This window comes from Otolemur garnettii, unplaced genomic scaffold (genome assembly GCF_000181295.1).
Source record: "Otolemur garnettii isolate 467f Iridium unplaced genomic scaffold, OtoGar3 scaffold00004, whole genome shotgun sequence".
Classification (NCBI taxonomy): Eukaryota; Metazoa; Chordata; class Mammalia; order Primates; family Galagidae; genus Otolemur; species Otolemur garnettii.
Window position 1 is genome coordinate 9085369 of NW_003852399.1, and position 23584 is coordinate 9108952.

The following is a 23584-nucleotide window of genomic DNA, read 5'->3' on the forward strand; positions in this document are numbered from 1 at the left end:
TGTTCTATGTTTGGATAAATAGATACTTCGCATTGTGCCTGCAGTATTCAGTCCATGTGGTACCCTGTTGTAAAGGTCTGAAGCCTAGGCGCTAGACCACATAGCCTCAGTGCGCAGCAGGCAACCTCATCTAGGTTTATGTGAGTACACTCACCAGTGTTTGAACAACAAAACTGTGTAATGATGCATTTCTCAGACTGTTTAAACGACCTGTAACCGCATTTGCCAGACAATACCCTTCACCCTACCTTCCAGTTTTCCCCACTTAAAAGTTGCTCCAGTTCTTCCCTGGGAATTTTGATATATCATATCTAGGATTATTCTTTTTCTGTAAATGGTCAAGCTACAAATATTTTAAGGGTTCTGGGCTTTATGGTCTCTCAGGATTATTCAACTCTGCTTGCCTTTCTAGCAGTAAGGGTCGATCTGTCCGTAGTGAAGAGTCATCATTTGGTCTGGCTTAGCCTTCTCTCCAGACTTGGCTAGGTGAAAAAGGACCTTTGCTTTGGTGAACTGTTTATTGTCCTCACTCCAGCCATGAGGTGTTTGTGGGACCTGTCAATCATGGTATCTACCCACGGCCAGCAGGTTAGGCACATGACTCAAGCTGAGTTATCTGAGTTCTTTCTTCCTTTGCACTTAGTTTTTCAAACTGGGATTAGGATAAAAGAGTCCTTCTCTTCCTAACAGCCAAACTAGGTACCATGCACCTTGAAGCTGCCAGCGGCCACAGTTTGGCCTTTTAAAGGCTAAGAATTAAGTGTGTTAGTGGGACTTAAGACCAGTTTTTCCCTTGATCTTCTAGTAGATTGGGTAATCAATGAGTTTGGCATTTAGCATCAGTTAAGATTTCATGTTTGGGAGCTAAAACTATCTTTTAGCAGATCCCTATCCCCTTTCTTCCCCACACCCATCCAAGCAGCTCAGCCCACGGATCAGTGAAGATAATCTGCACCAGCTTTCCCTCCTACCTTTGACCAAGTTGGTCTCCCTGTTAGGAATGTTTTATCTTGTCTCTGTCTTTGAAGTTTGTACTTCCTTTAAGAGAGGTAAAACTCAATTCAAAATCTGCCTCTTCCATGAAGCTCAATTTGTCTGCCACAAGCACAAGGGACTACTTTTCGCTAAATATGTAAACTTTGATTCTGAAGTTTGAAAGTAGTAAAATTATCTCACATGATTTGCCAATTAGATCATTCATTCTGGCCATATATATCTTTCCTATCTACCAAACTAGAATTGAAAGTCCGGGCTCAATGAAACCATTTAATCAAACCCTAACATTCTAAAGTCTAGAAGTGAAGGGAGAGTCCCAGATGACAAACCAAATTCAGGGCAGAATACATTAAAAGTTTCTTAGAGATATTCATGTCTGACTGATAATAATGAAGAATGCATAGAAAAGGAAAAAATACAAGGTTAAGTTATTCAAAAACGTCCATATTCCTAGTTGTGTGAGGGGAAAGAGAAAATAATCTTAAGAAGGTGCTAGAATTTGTTCAATGATGATAAATGAAAGACCCTAAACATTTTGTTACATAGAAGTCTTACTGGGCAGTAAATTGATGTACCTTTAAGAGACTCTCAGAGTAGTAGAAAAGGTTAAAGGCCCTTGGCAGAGAAGGTAGTAGGGTGAGGGCTGTGGTACTTGGGGACTATCCCCAGTTTCAGTTACACTAAGGAAGACAAGCGAAAGATGAGAGATCCATCCAGAAGACAAGAGAATTTGTACATAGTCATACTGACAAGCTGAGTCCAGTACAAAGAGTTAACAAGGAGGGGATCTGGGAGGAAGCTGATGGAACATACACTTGCGTATCGGGGTGAGTCAGACACAAAAATGGGCTACCAGACTGTGAGGCAGAGTAAGCCAGAAAGTTTGCTTTTTCTCGTGAGTCCTGGGAGCAAGACATGATTCTACACAGCAAGCACATACTGTGGAGAAAGGAGGGAGACAGAGGTCCCATCACATATAGATCCCTGATGGGAAAGGTTCTCCTAGTAATTAGATAACTGGTCTCTGTGGAATCTGAACAATGGTTTAGCAAGGCTCTGAAATACTTATTGAAATACTTATTCTAAATGTCCTTTTGTATTATTTTAAAGATACATACGGATGAAACTTGGCTTTCTTTTTCTCCTTGACCTCCCTGTATCTGGTTTGCCCTTCTTAGTTGGGCCGACGTACTGAAGTTTTCGGTATATGGTGGGATGTCTCACCTTCTAGGATGCCTCAGGTTCATTATGTTTGACATGTCTTTAAAATGGGCTCTCACTTACCATTCCACAGTTTCAAAGGTATAATCTCTTAGGAAAAGGGACCTGCATTTAAATCATAACTATTAAAACACTAGTATAAAATGTGTGGTTTCCATAGTAGATTATTATGGAAGAGAAGAAAAGGAAGAATTCAGTACAAGAAGAGGAAGGCTAAACAACTAATCACTTTACAATTCTTCCTTGGGGAAGGCTGAAAAAGTCCCCACTACAAAATTCTACACACAGTGAACAATCATAAATAACTCCTACCTGACTGAGTGGTTGGGTGAGTATCCGGGTGGTGGTCTATCTAGTTTACCAGGACCTGCCCTGGTCTATGCAGGTATATATATGCCAGTATATGCAATAGAGTTGTTTTCCCCCACCCTTTTTAAGTGATAAGATACCTGCTGGCCAATTAGGGCACACCAGAAAAGAAAGAAAATGTTCAGCCTCCTGGTCATGTGTCATTCCCCAGCCTCAGTGGTATTTCTTTAAAATAAGTGTCACTGACCCAGCACTATCATTTGGAATCTGGCGGCTGGTGTTCCCTTCACACTCAGCTCCACAGTCACAGTTCTCTGGGTAGGCTGTTTGTGTACAAGTCTATCTTCCTGTCCTAATCATCTTTGCCACCCTGGCTGTGCCCTCCTCCAGCATCTACCCTAGTTCTTCACCACAGTAATTGCTCAGAAGTGTGTAGTCCCCACGTATTTACACAGACAGGCCTCACCTTAGGGGTTTTGCATATCAAGACTCATCCTGCGTCTCTCTTCTGTTCTGTTCTTTAATGCACCTCCAGGCAAAAGAGAGTTTTCCACGTCCTCCTCTCCACTATTCACTTTGTATCCACTCTCCACGCCAGACGCTGGAAAAGTCCTCCTAAAGACACCCAATTTATTATCTAGGAAACAGTCGCAAAAGCACAGTGATCATATTTTCCAGACTAAACAATGAGAGTGTATGTTCTAACCAGAGCATATGTTCTCATTTACTTACTTGGCAATAGGAAGTAATGTCTGAAATGGGACAGTCCCTCAAAGTCCCATATGCGTGGTGTGGAAGGTCAAAGAGGACAAGGTGGACCCTACCTTGGGTCTGTGGTGTAATTCCCCAAAGCCCCGCCCTGTGATCTGGTCCAGTCTCTCTCTGACCTCAGCTCCTTCCGGTCATTTCATGAGGTAGCCACACTGACCTCTGTTTGGTCCTTTGAAGCCAACAAACTTGGTTCTGTCTCCGGGACTTTACACTGGCTTTTCCTTCTCCTGGGGACCCTCTTCTCTAGATCCTGCAAGGCTAATCTCTTCTTGCCATTGACATCTCAGCCTAAGTCATATGTTACCACCATATGTTACTCACAAAGACTTTCCTCAACAGCAGCCGCCTCCAGGAGTCATTGGCTTCCAGTTATTTTCGATTCTATTCCTCTGTTTATTTTCTTCCGATGCCCATGTGAAAGTATCTCAGGCATTTATAGGCTGTCTCCACCTCCACCCTACTATCACCACTTCAGTGCAAGTTTCACAAGGCAGGTGTTTGCAGTTCCTCTGTCCCCACACCCCAGAAACTAGAACAGCGCCTCAGACATGGCAGGTGCACAAAACAACTTTGTGGAATAAACAGATGAGTATTGTTCCTTCTTTCCTGTGAATCTGCTCTGTCCTGTATCCTTGGCTCCTGCAGAGCTAAAACCTGTGTGACCTCCACTTGCAAGTCTACGTCCACCCAAATATCTATAGGGAAACTCACAGCCCATGGGAGAGAAAAAGGGATCCTGGTTCTGCCTAGGTAGGAAATGGAAGTCAATGTTTAGGACAGAAAGAAGAAAGAGAACAGAAGGAGCTAAGACAAAGAAATATGATGCAGCGGGGTTTGGGTGTAATTTTTGGGATACTGCAGTTGGACTTGTAGTCAGAGCTACCCAACCTTGGCTTTGCCACAAACTTACTGTGCAGGCCTTGGGTCCCCTGTTGCTCTGCTCTGAGCTTCAAATACACACATGTAGATAAGGACATTGGACCCCTCTTATGTTTTTCCAGTGACCACTCTTTGAAAGGGGAGACATAAGAGAGTAAGGGCTAGTCTAACTGGAGCATTATGAGACTGCCGTGCAGTAGGCCCATCGAGAACGAAGAAATGATACCAATAACATCTGCCTTTGAGTGTTGATAATCAGTTGCCCCATACTCAGAGTTGTCTCAGGGATATGACAGACTTCTAGATCCTGCAAGATCGCAATAGTCACCACTTTGAACTCATTAATGAAAATAAGAAAAATTGACATCAGTTGGAGGAGGGTAGTAGACCCTCGAACCTTGGAAAGGATGAAAGGCGAGAGACAGTGGCTGGTTTTACCTTCCTACATAGACGCTAGGGGAAGGGCCTTCACCCTCAGTGGCTTTTTTTTCCTACTGGGAAGGCTGACCTCAGTGGACAGATGAACACAGGGGATGCAGCTAACAGGCCTTGAGGATTTTTAAGCATATATGACAATGGTTAAGGGCCCAGACTCTTCATAGTTGGCTTCAAATCCTGACTACATTTACTAATTACATGACATGGGCAAATTATTAAACCTGTACCTCCACTTCTTCACCTGTCGAACGGGAGTGATAATAATAGTAAGTCCTGAGAATTACTGAGAAGATGAAGTTAGATGTGTAGAGCCCTTAGAATAGGGCTATAATTATAATTCCATTGGCAAAGCCAACTCTGGCTAACATACATGCCTGAGGTGTAATGATATTAAATAATTGTTTCCCCTCATTCTGATGCAACTGTGTATAAGCAACATACTCCTTACCACATAGGTTTGCTTACACAGAAAAAGATAAATGTGCTTATCACAGAGGTTTTTAGAAACTCCCATCCCAGAGCCTATAATTTCTTATGGAAAAATTAGTAAATTACTTCTGATTGTCTCTGGCCTCAAAGGCCAAGTGCGGGCATGATGTTGATGGAAGATTTCTGGTCTGGGGACAGGTCTGTTTTGATTTCTAAATCTTTACACTGGCATACTGGTACCTGTCTCAACCTTAGTGTGTTTGAGTTAGAAGGCAGACACTCAGGCTCTGATTTCACTGGACAGTGATGTCATGAGTCCCCAGACTCTAAAGAAGAGGGCCAGCCCCAGCTGCTACCCCTACCCCCAGTGGTGGCACCACCTATATCAGCTCCCCTTCTGATCCTGAAGAACCCCTGAGGCTGCTGTTCCTGCTGTGAGTACCTTTTCAAGGAAGGTAAAACGCTTTTGGAAAACTGCTGGGTTAAAAAGTATAGACAAGGCAGGGAGCTGCAAACAGAATCATGAATCCAAGGACTCCCTCTGACCCGCAAGGACTCCTGCTTCTCAAGAAATTGTCCAAGGTTTTATTTCATGCTGTGACCCTGGCTGGAATTCCGCTTCTTAGGGATTTATCAGAGTTTTTAAACTCCTTGATTATTATTTATTAAAGTGTGAGTCATTTTGGAAGAGTCAGAGAACTTTCAAAGATGATACACATCAGTGGAAATGAGTGCAATAAGATTTCTGTCACCTTGCTGGGTTATGACTGGGAACTAGCAGATGTGTGCATTTTGTTTCACTTTTGGAGAGAATAGAGAGCAGCGAAAAGGGCAATAATAATAATAAGTATGAAACACCATGCAAGGACCATGAGCTCTTCTCTGGATGTGGGAGAACTTGAGAAGTTCAAGGACAGAAGAACTCAGGAATGTTTGGCGATGACATTGGTCATGTGTGCATTTCTGGATAACCAACAATTGTAATATTGTTACCCTGAAAAAATGCAACTTGAGATCCAAACAGGTAACTTGTGAAGGAACTTTTGAGATACAATCCATTCCAATTGAGTTCTTAAAGAGGGGACTTCTTGTAAGGGATCTTGAGAAGAGACAGTCTCAGGCAGCATTGGCGTTGCAGGGGAAAACAAAGATAGGTAGAAATATAGAACTTATAATGCGCTAGTGCTGGAGAAACATTCGTCCCTGGGGTCTGGGGCAGGCAGTGACCTGTTGAAAACTCGGCCAGCAGAGACACTTCTCCAGAGTAGGGTCAAAAAGACGAACGGCATTTAAAGAGAGGAGATTTAGGGCGCTCGTTTTATGCCGATGCTTCATTCTGGATTTTTGGGACAGCTTTGCCTCTTAACTCTCAAAAAGCCAAAGGCCTTGGTCTGAGTCTACCTTCCTCCCGAGAGTCCGTGAGGAAGGGAAAGACTGGTAAGCACTCAGCAGAGGCGGCGAAGCCATGGCTTGAGGAAGTGTGAGATCAGGGTGGGAAGGTTAAGACCTTGAGACAATTCCACCCGCGGGGTGTGAAAGGGAAGGGGGCTCAGGAGGAGCGAGTGAGGGCACCGAGGCAGGACGCACGCTCCCGGCAAAGGTGCGGTGTGGTCGCGCACAGAGAAGGGACAGCAGAGAACAAGGGCTGGGGGCGGGGGGCTGCGGTGCTTTGGAGAGAAGTGGGACAGGGAAGGTATTAGGGAAGCCGTCCCTGCAGCGACGTGCGCTGGGAGAACAGAGGAGGGGAGGGTCTGGGCTGGAGGGCGGCGTGTGACCGCCGAGCTGCGGCGGCTGGAACAGGTGAGAGGCCGCTGGGCAGTCAGTCCCCGCCCTTCCCTCCCGGCGATCCTCCTCCTACGGACGCTTGGCTGTTCCGCGGCTCCCTTCGGCTTGGGGTTTTGCAACTGGCAGTTGGCTTTTTTTCCCCTCCCCTGTTCGCTCTCTCCTTCTGCTTTTAGGTTGCTCCACCCCGCCCCGGATCAGGCAAGGGGAACCGGCGTGGTTGCGGCTGCCAACTCCCGCCGAGTGCGTCTGCGAACTCCCGGAGCGGAGTCCCGCGTCCCGCCTCCTCCCCGCGGGGCGCACTCTCCTGGCTCCCTGGGGCCCCGCGTCCTCCCCTCCTCAACCCTTCCCCACTTTTCCCCGCTTTTGCAATCACATGGCATTTTAAGAATGCCGGAAAGATGGCGGTAGCGGCGGCCGGCGGGGGAGGCGGCCGGGCGCAGCGGAGCGGGCTGCTGGAAGTTTTGGTGCGGGATCGCTGGCACAAAGTTCTGGTGAACTTGAGCGAGGACGCCCTGGTTCTGAGCTGCGAGGAGGGCGCTGCGGCGTACAACGGCATCGGGACCGCCACCAATGGTTCGTTCTGCAGGGGTACCGGGGCCGGGCACCCGGGCGCAGGCAGCGCGCAGCCCCCGGACTCACCCGCTGGGGTCCGCACCGCCTTCACCGACCTACCCGAGCAGGTGCCGGAGTCCATCTCGAACCAGAAGCGCGGCGTGAAGGTGCTGAAGCAGGAGCTGGGCGGACTGGGCATCAGCATCAAGGGGGGCAAGGAGAACAAGATGCCCATCCTCATCAGCAAGATCTTCAAGGGGCTAGCGGCGGACCAGACCCAGGCCCTGTACGTGGGCGACGCCATCCTGTCGGTGAACGGAGCAGACCTGCGGGATGCCACCCACGACGAGGCGGTGCAGGCGCTGAAGCGCGCTGGCAAGGAAGTGCTGCTGGAAGGTAAGGGGTTAACGCGGCGCGGACCGCGCGGGGCGCACACACCCACTCGGCTTCCCACCCTCACACTGGCACACTCGCTCTCACACTCAGCCACGTGCCGTCGCACCCTGGGGGGTGTGTGTGTGTCTGGGGTTGGGGATGGGTCTGGGGAGTGGCTGCGGAGAGGAGTTTTGACAACTTTTACCCACCTGGGGGCAACTTGTGCCCATCCCGGAGGCGTTTCAGGTTTTAACCTACAAGGAAATAAAGCGAGGCGAATGAGGTTTCTAAACTCCATCTGGTTCTTAATGCACTTTGTTTCATTCTCAGCTGCGGACGCTGGAGTTGCAGATTAGAGGTTGGGAAGTGAAAGGGTTTAAGGGTAGACTTAGGATGTGCACCCGCCCCCCGTGCGGAGCGGAGCCACGGGGTGATCGCAGCTCAGTTTAATGCTTCGGCGAAATTTCCCACTCAAACCCCCAGACAGTCAAGCCGAAAAGGGGCCAGAGAGAGCCCGTGCTTGAATGCTGAAACTCTTAACCACCCTTCTGGACTTCCCTCCCACACATGGGAGTTGGGGTTACGCCTGGGCAGTTGTGCCAAAGACTGGGAAGTGTGTTGCCAGCAGAAGTTCCCTTCCCTGCTGCGTGTTCGCCCAGTCAGGATGGATTCTGCTGGGTGGAGAGCTGGTGAAGTGGTTTTTCTGCCTGCATTTTCCAGAGCTTTTTTCCAGAGTGGTGTGTGGAAACAACGTTGCATTTGTAAACAGGTTCCCCTGTGTGTGAGGAGCCTTAGAAACTAACCTCTTGAGATTCAATATCTCCAGTCCCGTTATTGAATGTGAATAGAATAGGAAACAGCGTTTTGCGCTTTTCCTGGAGTATGTGCGGGAGATGAGTAGTGTGGTAGTGAACCAGAAAGCATCGTCCTCTCCCGCGGGAGCTGCCTTTCTCATTTATTACCTGCTTCTCTCTTCTCCCTACGGCTTTCGACATATCTCTGTGGGCACGGATATCATGCTATTATTTTATCCATTTACTCAGTTCACTCTAATTATAGATAGAAGTATCCGGGGTCTTTTATTTAGTGGTGGGTCTCCCTTGATCTTTGCTGCTCCATGATTGCACACTAGCGAATGAATCAACAAACCCATAGCTTTTGAAACAGGATATTTCAACTGAGACCTTGTCATATTGATGATTGATTGATTTAAGCCCTGCACTAAGGACCTTAAGTCAATTTCCTACTGACCTAGTCTGTGGTGCTGGTCTGTGAAACTGATAAAGTTCAAAGTTGGGGAACCAACTTGACTGTGTGGGTTACAGGGAGTTACAGCTGATGCAACTCTCTGGCATGGGATGGCTCACCCTCTGGGCTGCAGTACAGAGGGGTTTTTCCTTCCCTTATTTGTGTAGAGGGCCTGTGATGTTTTCGTATTTAATTGCCACCCTGGATCCAGACAGCAGAAGGCTATTTGCTTTGGCTTGATGATTAACATAACAGAAAAAAGTTTTCTTGACTCAAGTATGTGTTTATGTGACAAGGGGCAGGTGGGATGTGGAGTGAGTATAGTTTGGACTGTAAACGGCTGGGCACCTGCTCAGTTTGCAATACTTGCTGTAAATATGGGGGAGGGGGAAGGCAGAGCATTTTATTTTAGGCACTGTCCTTTATTATTTATGCCCCCCCTTTTTTTCTTCCTCTCCTTGGTTTCAATTTAGTGAATAATGACTTGGCAAAGGGGTTAAAAAAAATTCTCACCCCCAAAAGAGGAAGAAAGGGAGACTCCCTACAGTTGAAAATAAATATAGAACAAAAACCTCAAGTAGTTCTGTGACTTGCTTGAGACTGTAACTGAAAAGTGAGTTTTGTAGAAGTCTCTAACAGGACGTTCTTAGAACATTCTCATGTGTCACAGGCGGGACCTTTGAGGAAACCCTGTGGGCCTTCTAAATATGAACCACCTCAGCTCAGTACTGCAGTCTTATCCCCAGCCCACGTTTCCAGAAACCAACTGCTAACAAGAGAAGCAAGTGGAGGCCCTGCTCAAAACAGCGTCTCTTATTCTGAGGCAAAGTGTTTATTTTCAGGAAAGAAAAAAGTGTTGATTCTCAGTGCAATGGGGGTGATCAATCTTCTCTTCTGTAGCTTCCCTAATAATGCAGGGATTCCAAGCTGAAGAGGTTCATTAGGACCACCTCCAGGGCTTTTTAGAATAACATAGCTACTTCTTTATATTCTGAAACGCAGTTTCTAGAACTTCTGAATAGGAGAGGGAGATGTTTAAAAGATATATTTATATACTAAATGCACAGTTTTTACTTTGCTTTTTTTTTTTTTTTGAGGCAGAGGGAGATTAGTACCCCGCCAACGTGCTGCCATTGCGTGATAAGCGCCCCCTAGTGGAGAGCCTCTACCCCTACTAGTGGAAAACCAAAGTGAGACCCCTCAACAGCAAGTTTCAATGCATGTGTTCCAGCCATAGATCCCAGGCACTGAGTTACCAAACCTTCCTGAGCCTCAGTGTTTTCACCTGCAAAATGGGAATGGGGGACCTGGTTACTCTACAAGGCTGCTATATGGAAAAGCACCGTGAGAATAAAAGGCATGTATCAAATGCTTGTTGCAAGTAGTTATTTTTACTGTTCAAATAAAATGAAGATGAAATTGCTCCTTCTAAGGGGCAATCCTTTCCTCTTCCTTTATTAGACTTTGTATTTCTTACTTTATTCTATTTTATGTGTCTCTGTGTGTTACAAAACTGTAATACTAAGAGACCATTCATTCCTCTGTAGGCCATAGGAATTAAATAGAATCTGAGGAAAGAGAATCATAACAGTAGTAACATTGCTTCAACCCTTAACATGTGCCAGACTTTATGTGCATTTGATCGTGTTACACTTACAGTAACTCCAGGAGGCCAGTACTGTTGTTGTTCATTTTACTGATGAGGAAATTAGGAGTTACATGGATAAGATTAAATGCCTAAAGTAACATAGCTAAGAGGTGTCCAGGTGATCTGACTTAAAAGCTCCTACTTTTAATCTCCAAGTCAGCAGTCCCCAACCTTTTTAGCGCCAGGAATTGGTTTCATGGAAGACAATTTTTCCAAGAACTGAGGAGGGTGGGGTGAGGTAGGATGGTTCGGGGATGATTCAAGTGCATTACATTCCCACCTCACATCATCAGACTTTAGAGTCTCCTAAGGAGCAGGCAGCCTGGATCCTTGGATGTGCAGTTTACAGTAGGGTTTGTGCTCCTATGGGAATCTAATGGTGCTGCTGATGTGACATGGAGCAGAGCTCAGGTGGTGATGGGAGTGAGTGATGGGGAGCAGCTGTAAATACTGAGGAAGCTTTGTTCTCTCTTTCCCTCAACCCCCATGGCTCACCCTCTGCTATGAGGCCTGGGTCCTGACAAGCCATGGACCAGTAACCAGTTCTCAGCTTCCACGTGGGACTGTGTACTGAGCTATCTGAAGTTATCAGTCTTAAAGTGTTCTTCTCCACCTGTTAAATATGCTGAAGTGTTTGAGACAACTCTGAGCAGGAAACAGCCATGATGTGGGCTACCCAGAATGTAGGAACAGGAAGGAGCAGTGAGTCTTAAACACGTAAGGCACCAAGTGCCTGGCTATCAAAAGGAAGCTGCTAAGATATGGCCCGGTTCTCCTGTGATTAAACACGGAGAGTAAATTGCAATTCAAATTTAAGTCATGAATAAAGGGTGCCAGTCAAGCCAGTGTTTAAGCAAATATTGATTCAGATCAGACTTTTTCACACTACAAACTCATTTCTCATTTTAGGAAGTGGGAGAGGGACTCTGCATGCAGCCTTGGCGGCATTGAACCCCACAGTTCCAGAGGGCACCTTTGTACGGACTGTGGAGTTGGGCAGAGCACGTCAGCTCTGGATAGGAGGAAGGAGGACATTTTTGCTCTTAGATTAAAAGTAAAATAGTAATTTGAAATGTTAAACTTTTTGTACCTGAAGCTCCATCACTTTAGTGATGAGACTGAGGACTTTAGACTGCTCTGGAAGATTCATGTAGGGAATACACAGAATTAGCCCTGGGTTCAAAAGGCTCCTTATGGAACTGAGCTGGAAAAAGTAGACAGTCAAAGGAGAAAGTCAAGGACAGTTGCTGACATTCTTCCTGACCATCAGAGCTTCTCCCCCACCCTGCTCCCCCGAATGCTTGCCTGCAGAGATCATCCAGAAGGTCACTTTCTCTGCTGATGACGTGGGGATGGGGAAGGAGGGAGACAGTGGCAAGGGAGGGGCAGTAGTTTTCTGACACAAAATGTCAGGATTGGAAGAAAATTTAAAATTCAAGGAATCTTATTTTATTTAGGATGTACAGACTCTTCAAGAATACCCAGTACCCTGGGATTAGAGTCTTGAAACCAGGGTTCTTATCTTCTGCTTGTTTCACTTTTACTTCATCTCTTCGGGCCCTGGTTTTCTTCCCTGGACAGCCAAGGAGCTGGGTTAATCCGTCTCTAAGCCTCATTGTATCCTAAATCCTGTAAACTCAGACCCAGTGCACGCTATTAACAACAAAAAATTTAACACCCCTTTTATTACGATGAAGTGGATTTCACAAATAACATAGCCCAACTCTACATTACATTTAAAAATCTCAGTGGTATAAAGGAGAAATGAAGTAATGTGTTCAAAACAAAACAAAACAAAACAAAAATTCAAGAATGTGTTTCTATAGATAACTGCATGGGCACAGCTACACCAGGGTTCATCATGAAAAAGTCAGAAGCCAGCACCTCTGTGTTCAATCACTGTCAATGCCCAGCTGCAAACGAAGATGGGTAGGGGTGTGTGGTATCATTTAGGATCTAGAAAAGCCTTTCACTATGAAGCACTGCCCTAGAATTCAGGAAGTCCTCCCTTCACTAAATACCAACAGTATGACACTCCTCCAGCACTTGATCCCTAAAATGCCTCCCAAATTTTCTGAACTTCCTGGCCAAGCAGCGTGACTCTCACTTGTAAACCTAGCACTCTGGGAGGCCAAGGCAAGTGGACCCCTTGATCTCAGGAGTTCAAGACCAGCCTGAGCAAGAGAGAGACCCAATCTCTACTAAAAAAAAAACTAACTGGGCATCTGGCTACTCAGAAGCCTGGGGCAAGAGGATCCCTTGAGCCCAAGAGTTTGAGGTTGCTGTGAGCTATGACATCATGGGCACTCCACCCAGGGCAACACAGTGAAGCTCAGTCTCAAAAAAGCAACAGTCTGAACTGCCCTTGGGGAGGGGTCTGTTGATCCTTTACCCTTTTGAAAACTAGCGTTCTATGAGAATGATAGTCCCACCTCACCACCTTATGGTGCCTAATGTTTTTCAAACTCTTTTTCATAGGTAATAACAGCTAACACTTATGAAGTACATCAGGCCACATGCTGTTCTAGGCATTTTATGTGGGTAAATTTATTGGATCTTCACTATAACCCAACACTATTAGTATCCATCTTGTACAGAGTAAGAACACTGAGGCAGAGCATTGCCAAAGGCACACAGTGAGTGAATGCTTTGTGTTAGCTGCAACCAGTGGCTTCACAAACAGCCCCAAGACATACAGAGACTTAGACATGTTTATCCCCAATTTGCTGGTTAGGAAAGTGAAGCTCTAAAAGTTGAAATGATTTGTCCTCAGTAGGTCTTCTGTTTTCTTATCTGTGGTACTAATTCTTTATTGCTGATCCAACAACTTACTAGATACCCTACTAAATTAAAACAACACAACTTTATTATCTTACAGTTTTTTAAGTCAGAAGTCCAACAGAGGTCTCGGTGAGCTAACATCAAGTCAGCAGGGCTTCATTGCTTTCTGGGAGTCCTAAGAGAGAAGCTGCATTTTTTTTTTTCTTTTCTAGAAGCTTCTAGAGGCTGCCCACATGCCTTAGCTCATGTTCCCATTTCATTTCTAAGGCTTGCATGGCAACTTGAATCCTTCTCACATTGAATCTTTCCAACTTCTCTTCTGCTTCCCTTTTCCATCTTTTAAGGACCCTTTTGACTACACTGGTCACACCCAGATAATCCAGAATACTTCACCATCTTAATGGCAGCTGATTAGCAACCTTAATTCCATCTTCAACCCCAACTCTCCTTTGCCATATAAGGACTTGGGGATGGGGATGGTTATTATTCTGCCTACCAAATATGATTTGGTGAAACTGTATGGGTGAGAAATTTCCTGGAGTAGCCCTTGGAGAACATACTATGTCCCTTTGAATAATCACTTCTCTTCTCATTGCAAGAGAGCTTCTCATTGATTTACATATTTACATTTCTAACCAGTGATTTACTAAGTGTCTTTACACTGCTAGGACATTCACCTCAAGAAGGAACATTCTAGAGACAGACACAGATGAGTGCTGTGTAGACACCTACAGGAGGGAGGGGGGAGGGTGACATCACCGGCATAAGGAGATACTGTGGTGGCCCCAGGAAAGGTGTCTAGTCTGTTCTCAGGGCTATGGGAGGCAGATACCTCAAGGCAGCTTCCCAAAGGGAGCTTGGGCTAAGCAGGTAGAAGATGACCTTTAGACCCTGCTGAGAGGGGAAAAGTGAAAAAAAGAAAAGAAAAGTAGAGCACTGAACAGGGACCAAGCCTTGTGTGCTTGTTGCAGACTTAATTTTATACAGAGGGTAAAATATGCTCATCAGGGAAATGTCATGCTCAGTTTTGCATTTCAGAATGGTAATTCTCGAGAGTTATGCTTCCAACATGAGGTTGTCTTCCTGGCTCCACCCAGAGCCCTGAATTCAGCCAGGCACCTGGAGTCACACTTAAGAGCATCTTCCCAAGCAAGGCTTAGGTTTGCAAAGGGGCTTTGCTCAAATTAGGATTTTATCATCAGCCCTCTGAAAGATGGGTGGTCCAGGATGGTGATTCTCCACTGTACACAGGAGGAAATGGACTTGCTGAGGTTGCTTTGTGAATGGTGGAGCTGAAGATCAATGATCTAACACCTCATCCAGCTCATCCTACTGTATATTACACAAACTCAAGATGTTATGCAATGGACGAAAGACAGTCAAAGAGGTTGAAGGCATGGCCTCTGGTTTCGGGACACTGAGAGTAATGGGGGTGGTGGGCATTTGAGGCTGAGCATGAAGTCCTTTGTCATTAGTGATACAAATTTGTGTGACCTCAGCATACAGCAATTACCTGATATTTATCAGGCTGTTAACGTATGTTAGAAAGGAGGAAAAGGAAGGATGGATGGATAAAAGGAAGGAGGGGGGATAAAGGGAAGAAGAGAAGGAAGGAGGGAAGGAAGGAAAGGAGACAGGAAAGGGCAGAAAAGAATGAGGGAGGACACGGAGGGAGGGAGAAGTGAAGGAATGAGAGAAAGAATCAGAAGGTTCATTACCCTAATTTAATGACCCCATCATCTCCACTCATGCCCCTGCATCCATGGTGATAAACATCAGGCCTTGGCTCATGAAACCTGTGCCTTGCTCTGCAAAGAAGAGGAGTAAAGACCTGACTTTATAGACCCAGGAAGCATTAACATAAACCAGTCTTGAAAGACAGCTGATGGAAGAGGAGCCAGACATGATTTTAAAAGGTATAGGAAAATGTAATTATCCTTTTAATGTTACACAGGTATTTATAACCACCCTTCTTTTGCCCCCTGTGGCTCAGGGACCTACAAGTCTGAATACGTAAAAACGCTTTTGTACCTAAGGAGGTGAAAACTGTCTGCTTAGATATTTTAATTGCTTCTTTTTCCAGCTTATGTATCAATGTGAGAATTCAGGCCATATTCCTTCTGTGAAGCTGATGGGAGCAACCCTTCAATTCTTTATTTCTGCTGCGGTGGGCAATGCTCTTCATGTTCAGCAGTGCATTTGATCAATCACCCCATGGAGTACGTATTAAAAATAACTCACCGCACATGGCTCCGTATTTGTGAGAGGCATGTAGCCCAAGCTACCAATGGTCGGTTGGGTGACGGGAAATTATTCTCAGCAGCTTCTGGCCTACTAAGCGTTCTATTTCAAATGATGCACTTCAGAGCTGTTCGTGTTTTTAAAAAGGCCGAAGTCACCCTGCGTTTATACCTGGTGTTTTATGTACCAAACCTCATTACCCACTTCGCTGGCCTTGATCTGTAATAAAGCTTGCCTTCAGCCCTGGCCTGCAGAGTGAGACTTAAGACAAAATATAGAAAACCCACCCCCAAACCAATGTCCTAACCGACTTATCCAAATGAGCCTCACTCTCAAAGAGGGGTAGACAGAATGGAAAAGTTCATGATTCACAGTGATTATAATGAAAATTAAAACACAGACCTGTACTTTAGCTCAGTACTTTTAAAAAATTACTACTCCTTCCTGGGGCCTGAAGCATCGTTTTTAGAAAGTTAGTAAGTGTGGGAAGATTGGTCTCAACTTTTACTCATTGCTGACTATTACTGAATTTGCAATGTCCTGTTTTTTGCTGTTCAACCTGCCGTTGTTCTTTCCATTGCAATTTTTCCCCCTAAGCAGTTCAGTGCAGTGGTTTAGAGGACGGGTCTTAGATTGACTGTCTGAGCTTAAATTCCTATTCTACCTCTTTCAAGCTGTATGATCTTGTGCAAAGTATTTAACTGCATGTCTCATTTTCTTAATCAGGAAAGTAACTTTCTTCTTCATAGATTTGTTCAGAGGAGTAAAGTGGTTATACAAGTAAAGCAGGTCATTGCCTGAATTTAGTAAGCACTAAATAATTACTAACTATATGATACACCACATCTCAGGCTTAACTAAGGATTATTTTCAAATAAAGTTGAATCACGTAAGTTAAAGGGTTTAATCATCTGTTGTATAAAGTCTTTGGGGGACACAAAGAACAATTTGAGATTTGTCATGTTAGGGAATTGAATGAAGTAACAGATGACCAAGGAGTGTTCATCTGCTTTGTAAGGGTGGGAGTTACGATTCTCCATGGGTGTACTTCATTGATGATTTTTAGTAGTATCAGATGTTTTTCATCAAACACAGCATAGGCTGCTGTAGATTTGGGTGGGCAAATGTGAAATCTGTATTAAAATGCTGATTATGCAGGAACTTGCAAAAATGTGTTTTGTAAAAGGAAAGCTGACAAGTAAAGATTTAACCTACGCAGCAAAATTCAAACTTCTTTGAAAAATTTTCTAGGATTTATAGGGATGTCATGTTACTATTGGATGAAAGAAGTTAAAATGTTTTTTACATTAAAAATGTAAATTTACAAAACTATTTTAAATTTCTATGAATGTATTTACATTACTGTTATTATACTAGTATTATTCTTTAGTATTTTGTTGTTGTTTTTGGCCAGGCCGGGTTTGAACCTGCCTCCTCTGGTATATGGGAGCTGGAGCCCTACTCCTTGAGCCATAGGTGCCATTCTTATTCTTTAGTATTTTATTGTGTTATTTAGTACCATATATCATGGCATCCAAGAGGCCATCCAGTGGGAGAAATGTCATTGCTTATGTACATTTAAGAAAGCAAAAACTGTCTACAGTAGGAAATTTAGTAGGATGATTGCTTAAAGTTGGGACACCAAAGGGTTATCCTTTCAAGGCAGGGAAAGATGAAAAATAAACGTATTACCCAGAAATCAACAACAAAGGAGCTTACAAGTCTCAGTCTGATACTGGTATAGGGAAGAAACAATATCTTCCCTGAGCTTTTGAACCAGATTGGGTCTTATAAATATTTATGTCTGGATTTACAATGCCACTATGAGTTAAAAAAAAAAAAAAGTTTAGTTGGCTAGGTGTAGTGGCTCATACCTCTAATCTCAGCACTTTGGGAGGCTAAGATGGGAAGATAACCCAAGGCCAGGAGTTCAAGACCAGCTCAGACCTCATATTGAGACCTTCCCCCCATAGCTACAAAAAGTTAAAAAGCAATCATCTGGGCATGATGGAGCATACCTGTAGTCCTAGCTACTCAGGACCCTGAAGCAGGAGAATTGTTTGAGCCCAGATGTTTGAAGTTGTTGTAAGCTCTGATTGCACAACTGTGCTTTAGCCTGGGCAACTGAGACCCTGCCTCTTAAAAGAAAAAAAAAAAAAAAAAGCAAAAGTTTACTCAGATAATTTAAAGTGGCCTCAGGTTAGTACCCAGGATGTATGAATGTAAATACTCTCCGGAAGTACTCAGCTTCCGTCCAAGTCTGAGTTTCTAGTGATTTTAAGATGTCAGCAGTTTTAAGACACATTCTCAAACTTACAGATGATCAAACATGAAAAAAGAGTAGTGTTGATTGACTAAATATGGTCTATAATACAATCTTATTAAAATAATGAATTTTTCTTTTAATATTTGTAAGATGGGAACTTGTTGGTAGATTGAAGCAAAAATCTATATAGGAATGAGGTGAAACTCCTATCTTTCTAGAATAGAACAGGCTGGAGGAGAGACAGGTATAAATTTGTAAATTGCATATATAAAAATTGCAAATAAGTTTTATAAAATAATAGCAAATTATAAAGGAGTAAATGCTGTCACAGAACTTGTGGAATGACCAGAGAGGGTATGAAGGATATCTAAAGTCAAACAGAGTATTTCACAAGAAGGGTGACTTCTATAGTAGGGTTATATAAGCAAATTGAAACTTCAAATATAAGTCATTATTTGACTGTTTGGAGTCCTGCACTTCAAATACTTTCATCTGAAACATTCTTTCACCTGTAATGAAAATCAAAGTGAGTGATTTTTCTCTTTTAGTTGCAATATTTCTATATTTCTCTACTTCATTTTTAGAGTTTTTCTAAATCAAAATAACATATTCTTAGAGCATCCTCTCTCCTGCTAAGCATATTGGAATACATGCTCCCCAGAATATAATATAAAACTTAGAATATTAAAATATCTATTAATATTAATATATTTGAAGGTATTTTCATATTATAAATACTATGCTTATACTGTTGTTATTCTCAGCATTATGGACCAAAGCAGTGTATGTTTACAAAATTGTCACTATGCCAGAAAGAGCTCTGCTTTTATTCTTTTTCTTTTTTTTCTGTCTCTTGACAAAATTAGCCTGGGAAAAGATTTTATGAAGAAGACTCCCCCCCTTGGCAATTGCATCAACACCAAAAATAAATAAATGGGACATGATCAAGTTAAAAAGCTTCTGCACAGCTAAGGGTATACACGATTAAAACAAACAGACAGGCTTCAGAATGGGAGAAGATATTTGCACGCCGCAAATCTGACAAAGGGCTGATAACTAGAATCTACAGAGAACTCAAATTAATCAACAAAAAAAGAGCCAACAATCCCATCTATATGTGGACGAGATACTTGAACAGAACCTTCTCTGAAGAAGACAAATAGTCAACAAACACATGAAAAAATGCTCACCATCCTAAATCATCAGAGACATGCTAATCAAAAGCATCTTGAGATATCACCTTACCCCAGTGAGAACAGCCTATATCCCAAATCCCAGAGCTATAATTGCTGGCAAACACTTTTACACTGGTGGTGGGACTGCAAACTAATATAGCCTCTTTGGAAAGAAGTATGGAGAATTCTCAAAGAGCTAAAAGTAGACCTTCCATCTGATCCTGAAATCCCATTACTAGGTATTTACCCATAAAAAAAAAATTATTTTACCGTAAGGACATTTTCACTAGAATGTTTATTGCAGCTCATTTCACAAGGGTCAAGACATGGAATCAACTCAAGTGCCCATCAACCTGTGAATGGATGAACGAACTGTGGTATGTGTGTACCCTGGAATCCTATTCAGCCCTAAATTGATGGAAACTTTGCATCTTTTGTATTTACCTGGATGAGTTGAAACACATTCTTAGTAAAGTATTACAAGATTGGAAAAGCAAGCATCCAATGTACTGAATACTAATATGAAACCAACAGATAAACAGCTACAGGCCCACACGAGAGAAAAACACAATTAACTTCAAATGTGGGGGGAGAGGATGGAAAAGGAGAGGGGAGAGGAGTATTGGTAAGCTCTTACCTAAGGTACACAGTGTAAGGGTACACAGCATACCCCATGGGTGAAGGGCTCAACCTCAACTTGAACTTTACCTAAGAATGCAAACAATATAACCTAACCATTGGTACCCTCGTTAATCTGAAATAAAAACTTATGATCATGCAATATTGTTCCATTTTTCAGCCAAGTAATAGTCTACGATTATGTTTCTTAGAGTTTCTGCTTCTCTTTTATTCATCAGGTTTTTTTCATGCTTATCTCATTGTTTCCTTCTACATGTGACAATAGGTTTACCAGATTTCTAGCAGTAATTTTTTTTAAACATGCATGAATATCAAATATTCCCTCCATTCTGATTATTTTTGTTCCTGGATCTCTGCCACTCTGGACTGGCCCCATCTTGGCCTGGTGAGGGCCCATCTTCCTGGGGCAGTTCTTGGCTTTCTCCCGTATCTCCGGGCTACAGTGTCATTTTCACTCTCCGTTTACTCCCTAGTTTTTCTCGAGCACATCCTCAGTGGCTTCCTAAGATGTCCAAGAAGTAAATCTCTGAAAACATCTTTATTTTCTCACTGGATTGAGCATTTGAGTATGGTATTCTAAATTAGCTGGCATATTCCAAGTTGCTGTTGAGAAGTGTAGTGCCATTCTCATTCCCTTTAATAATTTCTTTTTATGACTGATACTCTAAATTGTATGTATTGATTGGCTTTGTTGTGGGGCTTTTGTAAACAAATTTGCTAAGAGTTTGCTGGGCAGCAATAGGCTAAAGTCATGATTTTTAAACTATGTGTGGACGTGCCCTAGAGTACATAGGGGGCGCTCCAATGAACTTGCAAGGATGCCATGGACTATTTGAAAATTTCAAGGAAAAGATACCAACATCCTTTGGACACCAGGCAAACTACTAAGTCGAGTTTCAACATTAGATTGCTACATTCCTTCAAGGATGTGATACTTTTGCAAAGCCGAATTTTCTGTAGTAGCTATGTTTTTTTTTTTTTTAAAGAAGTCCATAAAAATTAGTGTGGATTAGAAAATTAGAGTGGGAGGATCCAGTATGATTTTAAGGTTTGAAAAGTTGCATAGTATGCTATAGGTCCTAAGTTTTATTTTATTTTATTATTATTATTATTTTTTATTTTCTTGCAGTTTTTGGCAGGGGCTGGGGTTTGAACCTACCACCTCTGGCATATGGGGCCAGCACTCTACTCCTTTGAGCCACAGGCGCTGCCATGGTCCTAAGTTTTTAGGCCATAAATACTATATTGTTTGGACCTAATTACTTAATAAACAGAATTGTTAGTTTTTTGGATTTTATGGACCCAAGAGTTTCATTAAAAATAACTCAGATGCTAAAGCACCACTCACCAAGAAACTAGGACCTCTGATCTGCCGAATCTAACACCTCAGTTCTGAAACATTTTCTTCTGTATTTCTTTTTCTCTCTCTCTTTTTTAACCATGAATAACTCCCACTGACGTTTTCTTGTCTATTTCTTCATAATTTCTCTCATCCGTTTTTTTTTCTCTTTACATGTGGAAATCCTATTAGCTGAATGTTGAATGAGGGATATTGACCCACGAATAAACTGATTTTTGTTGTCTTTTTTTCCTTCCAATTGCCCTTCTCTTTTCATTTTTGTTCTTTTTTTTTTTCCTCCCTGGAGAATTACTAGATTTTTATCTATAGCTTTTGTATTGACTTTTTTCCATGTCATCTGTCATATCTAAAGGTTCCAATACTATTTTCTTGTTCTCTGATTGTTCAGAGAATATATGGCTCCTTTTTCTGTTTTGTGGATGCAATCTCTTTGCCTGCCTCTCTGAGCATATTAATAATGGTTTGGGGAGATTTTTTATTTGCACCAGTATTGACTCTGAGTTCCTTTCTCCTACTTCATTTCTGAGTGTGCTGTGCGTATCTGATAATTTAATCAGTGCTGAGATTTGTTCTTTTTCTGTGTACACCATGAAGTAGAAGCTGAGCTGGAGACTTATGTGCAGAAACTGAATTTGGGTTGTAACCACAGGAAACACTGGTGGTGGAGAGAGGACAAGACACGGGAGAGGGAATGAACCAAGAAATCCCCCACTGTGAGCTCCTTGGTTCCTCTGGAGCTCAGCGTGTCTCAAGCCAGGTGGGAGGAAGCCAAGTACAACTAATTTCCCAGCTCTCCATCTATCTTTCTGTCAAGGGCTGCTTCTGGGGCATAAATGCTCTGGTGCTTCTGGCAACTTGTCTGTGAGGATCTTGTGTACTTCCAACCAATGGCGCCCTCAGGCAGAGAACTGCGGGTATTCACTGTACACAGCCTTTACTGTGTGTGGTAGAGATATACACGGTAAGTTTGTAGTAGACAGATGAACGGGTAACATAACATGCCAACTTCAGGCTTCATCTTAATCCCATTTTATAATCTAGAAACATTCAGGAAGATGTCTGAGAAGAGAGAAGGGGTCAGGTCTTACTCATTTAAAAACTTCAGTTAACTGGGCTCGGCACCTGTGGCTCAAGCGGCTAAGGCGCCAGCCACATACACCTGAGCTGGCGGGTTGGCATCCAGGCCAGGCCTGCCAAACAACAATGACGGCTACAACCAAAAAATAGCCAGGTGTTGTGGTGGACACCTGTAGTCCCAGTTACTTGGGAGGTGGACACAGGAGAATTGCTTGAGCCTAGGAGTTGGAGGTTGCTGTGAGCTGTAATACCACCACACTCTACTCAGGGCGACAACTTGAGGCTCTGTCACAAAAACAAAAAATTTCAGTTAACTGAATGAAATTGACCCACTAGCAATTATATATTGGTCATTAGTGATTAGCCATCACACAGCAGGATTAACCATCACAGTAAGAAATAATGGCTTTGGTTAGTGCCATTTATTGGCTATAGACTAACGTATGTGACAGTGGGTCAACAACTACACAAAAATTTCACCAGGCCATAGCCTATGGCTGAAAGAGGACCGACATTAATAAAGTTGGATGTGCAGTCCCCATCCTTCTAAAACAGAAAAAGAGAATTTTGAAATGGGTACACTGGCTTTCAAATATTTTAAACACTTTACAATTTTTATATGTGTACGTTTTATTTTAAATTTTTGCTTGTGTCACAGAACCAGTATTTCTCATTTTACTAGAAAATGTGCTGTCTCCAAATTTCCCTTTGCCTCAGTTACGAGTGACAGGAGACTGTGTTCCCTGTGTGGTATGTTTCTCCATCTGTACTTATGAGGGAAAACTAGAAAGAGACTTTACATAGTTACTCCACACACTGGATTAAACTGTGTTTCCTGTGAAAACGCTCATGGGTCTGGAGAAACTATCTGAAAGAAGAAACTGTTTAAAGATGGTATCTTAAGAAATGGCTTATAAAATTCCATTCTCAGCCACATTCTTCTCTTACATGTGTACATCTTTATATATTTGTGTGGCTTTAATATAAAAACATTCATAGAAAAATATACTTTGGGGAAGTTTAAAGTTTCCCTAACATAGTTGGGGGGGGGACTTTTTGTATGACAGAAAGAACATACACATAAAATGCATAGAACTGTCTGACAGTTTTGCGGGATGAGTGTCCTGAAACTTGGGGACAGGAAGCAATGCTGTCTTGCAGAGCCAGGGCCTGAAATGCATGCAGAATAATTCACCCTTGTCTGTGTGGACAGGGCCTGCCTGTCATGCTGGGCGGCTTTACTGTTCGTCTGGTCAACCGCCCTTTCCCGCAGGTTGGAATAGTAAGATTCTCAGGCACCGGGAACCTCCCCCCACACTTGTACTTTCTTTCCTTTTTCTCTTTTTGTAAATTTTTTAAATTTAATTTTTATTGAATCATAATTGTATATACTT

General features: G+C 43.1%; 1 protein-coding gene across 1 annotated transcript in view; it reads left to right on the top strand.

Annotated features, from left to right (window-relative positions):
- The first annotated feature begins 6911 nt into the window (after positions 1 to 6911).
- SNTB1 (syntrophin beta 1) overlaps positions 6912 to 23584 on the top strand; it is a 251489-nt gene continuing 234816 nt past the window's right edge. Inside the window, exon 1 of the mRNA XM_003782375.3 lies at positions 6912 to 7776. Within this exon, the coding sequence (XP_003782423.1) occupies positions 7227 to 7776 (550 nt within the window). The 5' untranslated portion in view covers positions 6912 to 7226. The remainder of the gene's footprint in view (positions 7777 to 23584) is intronic.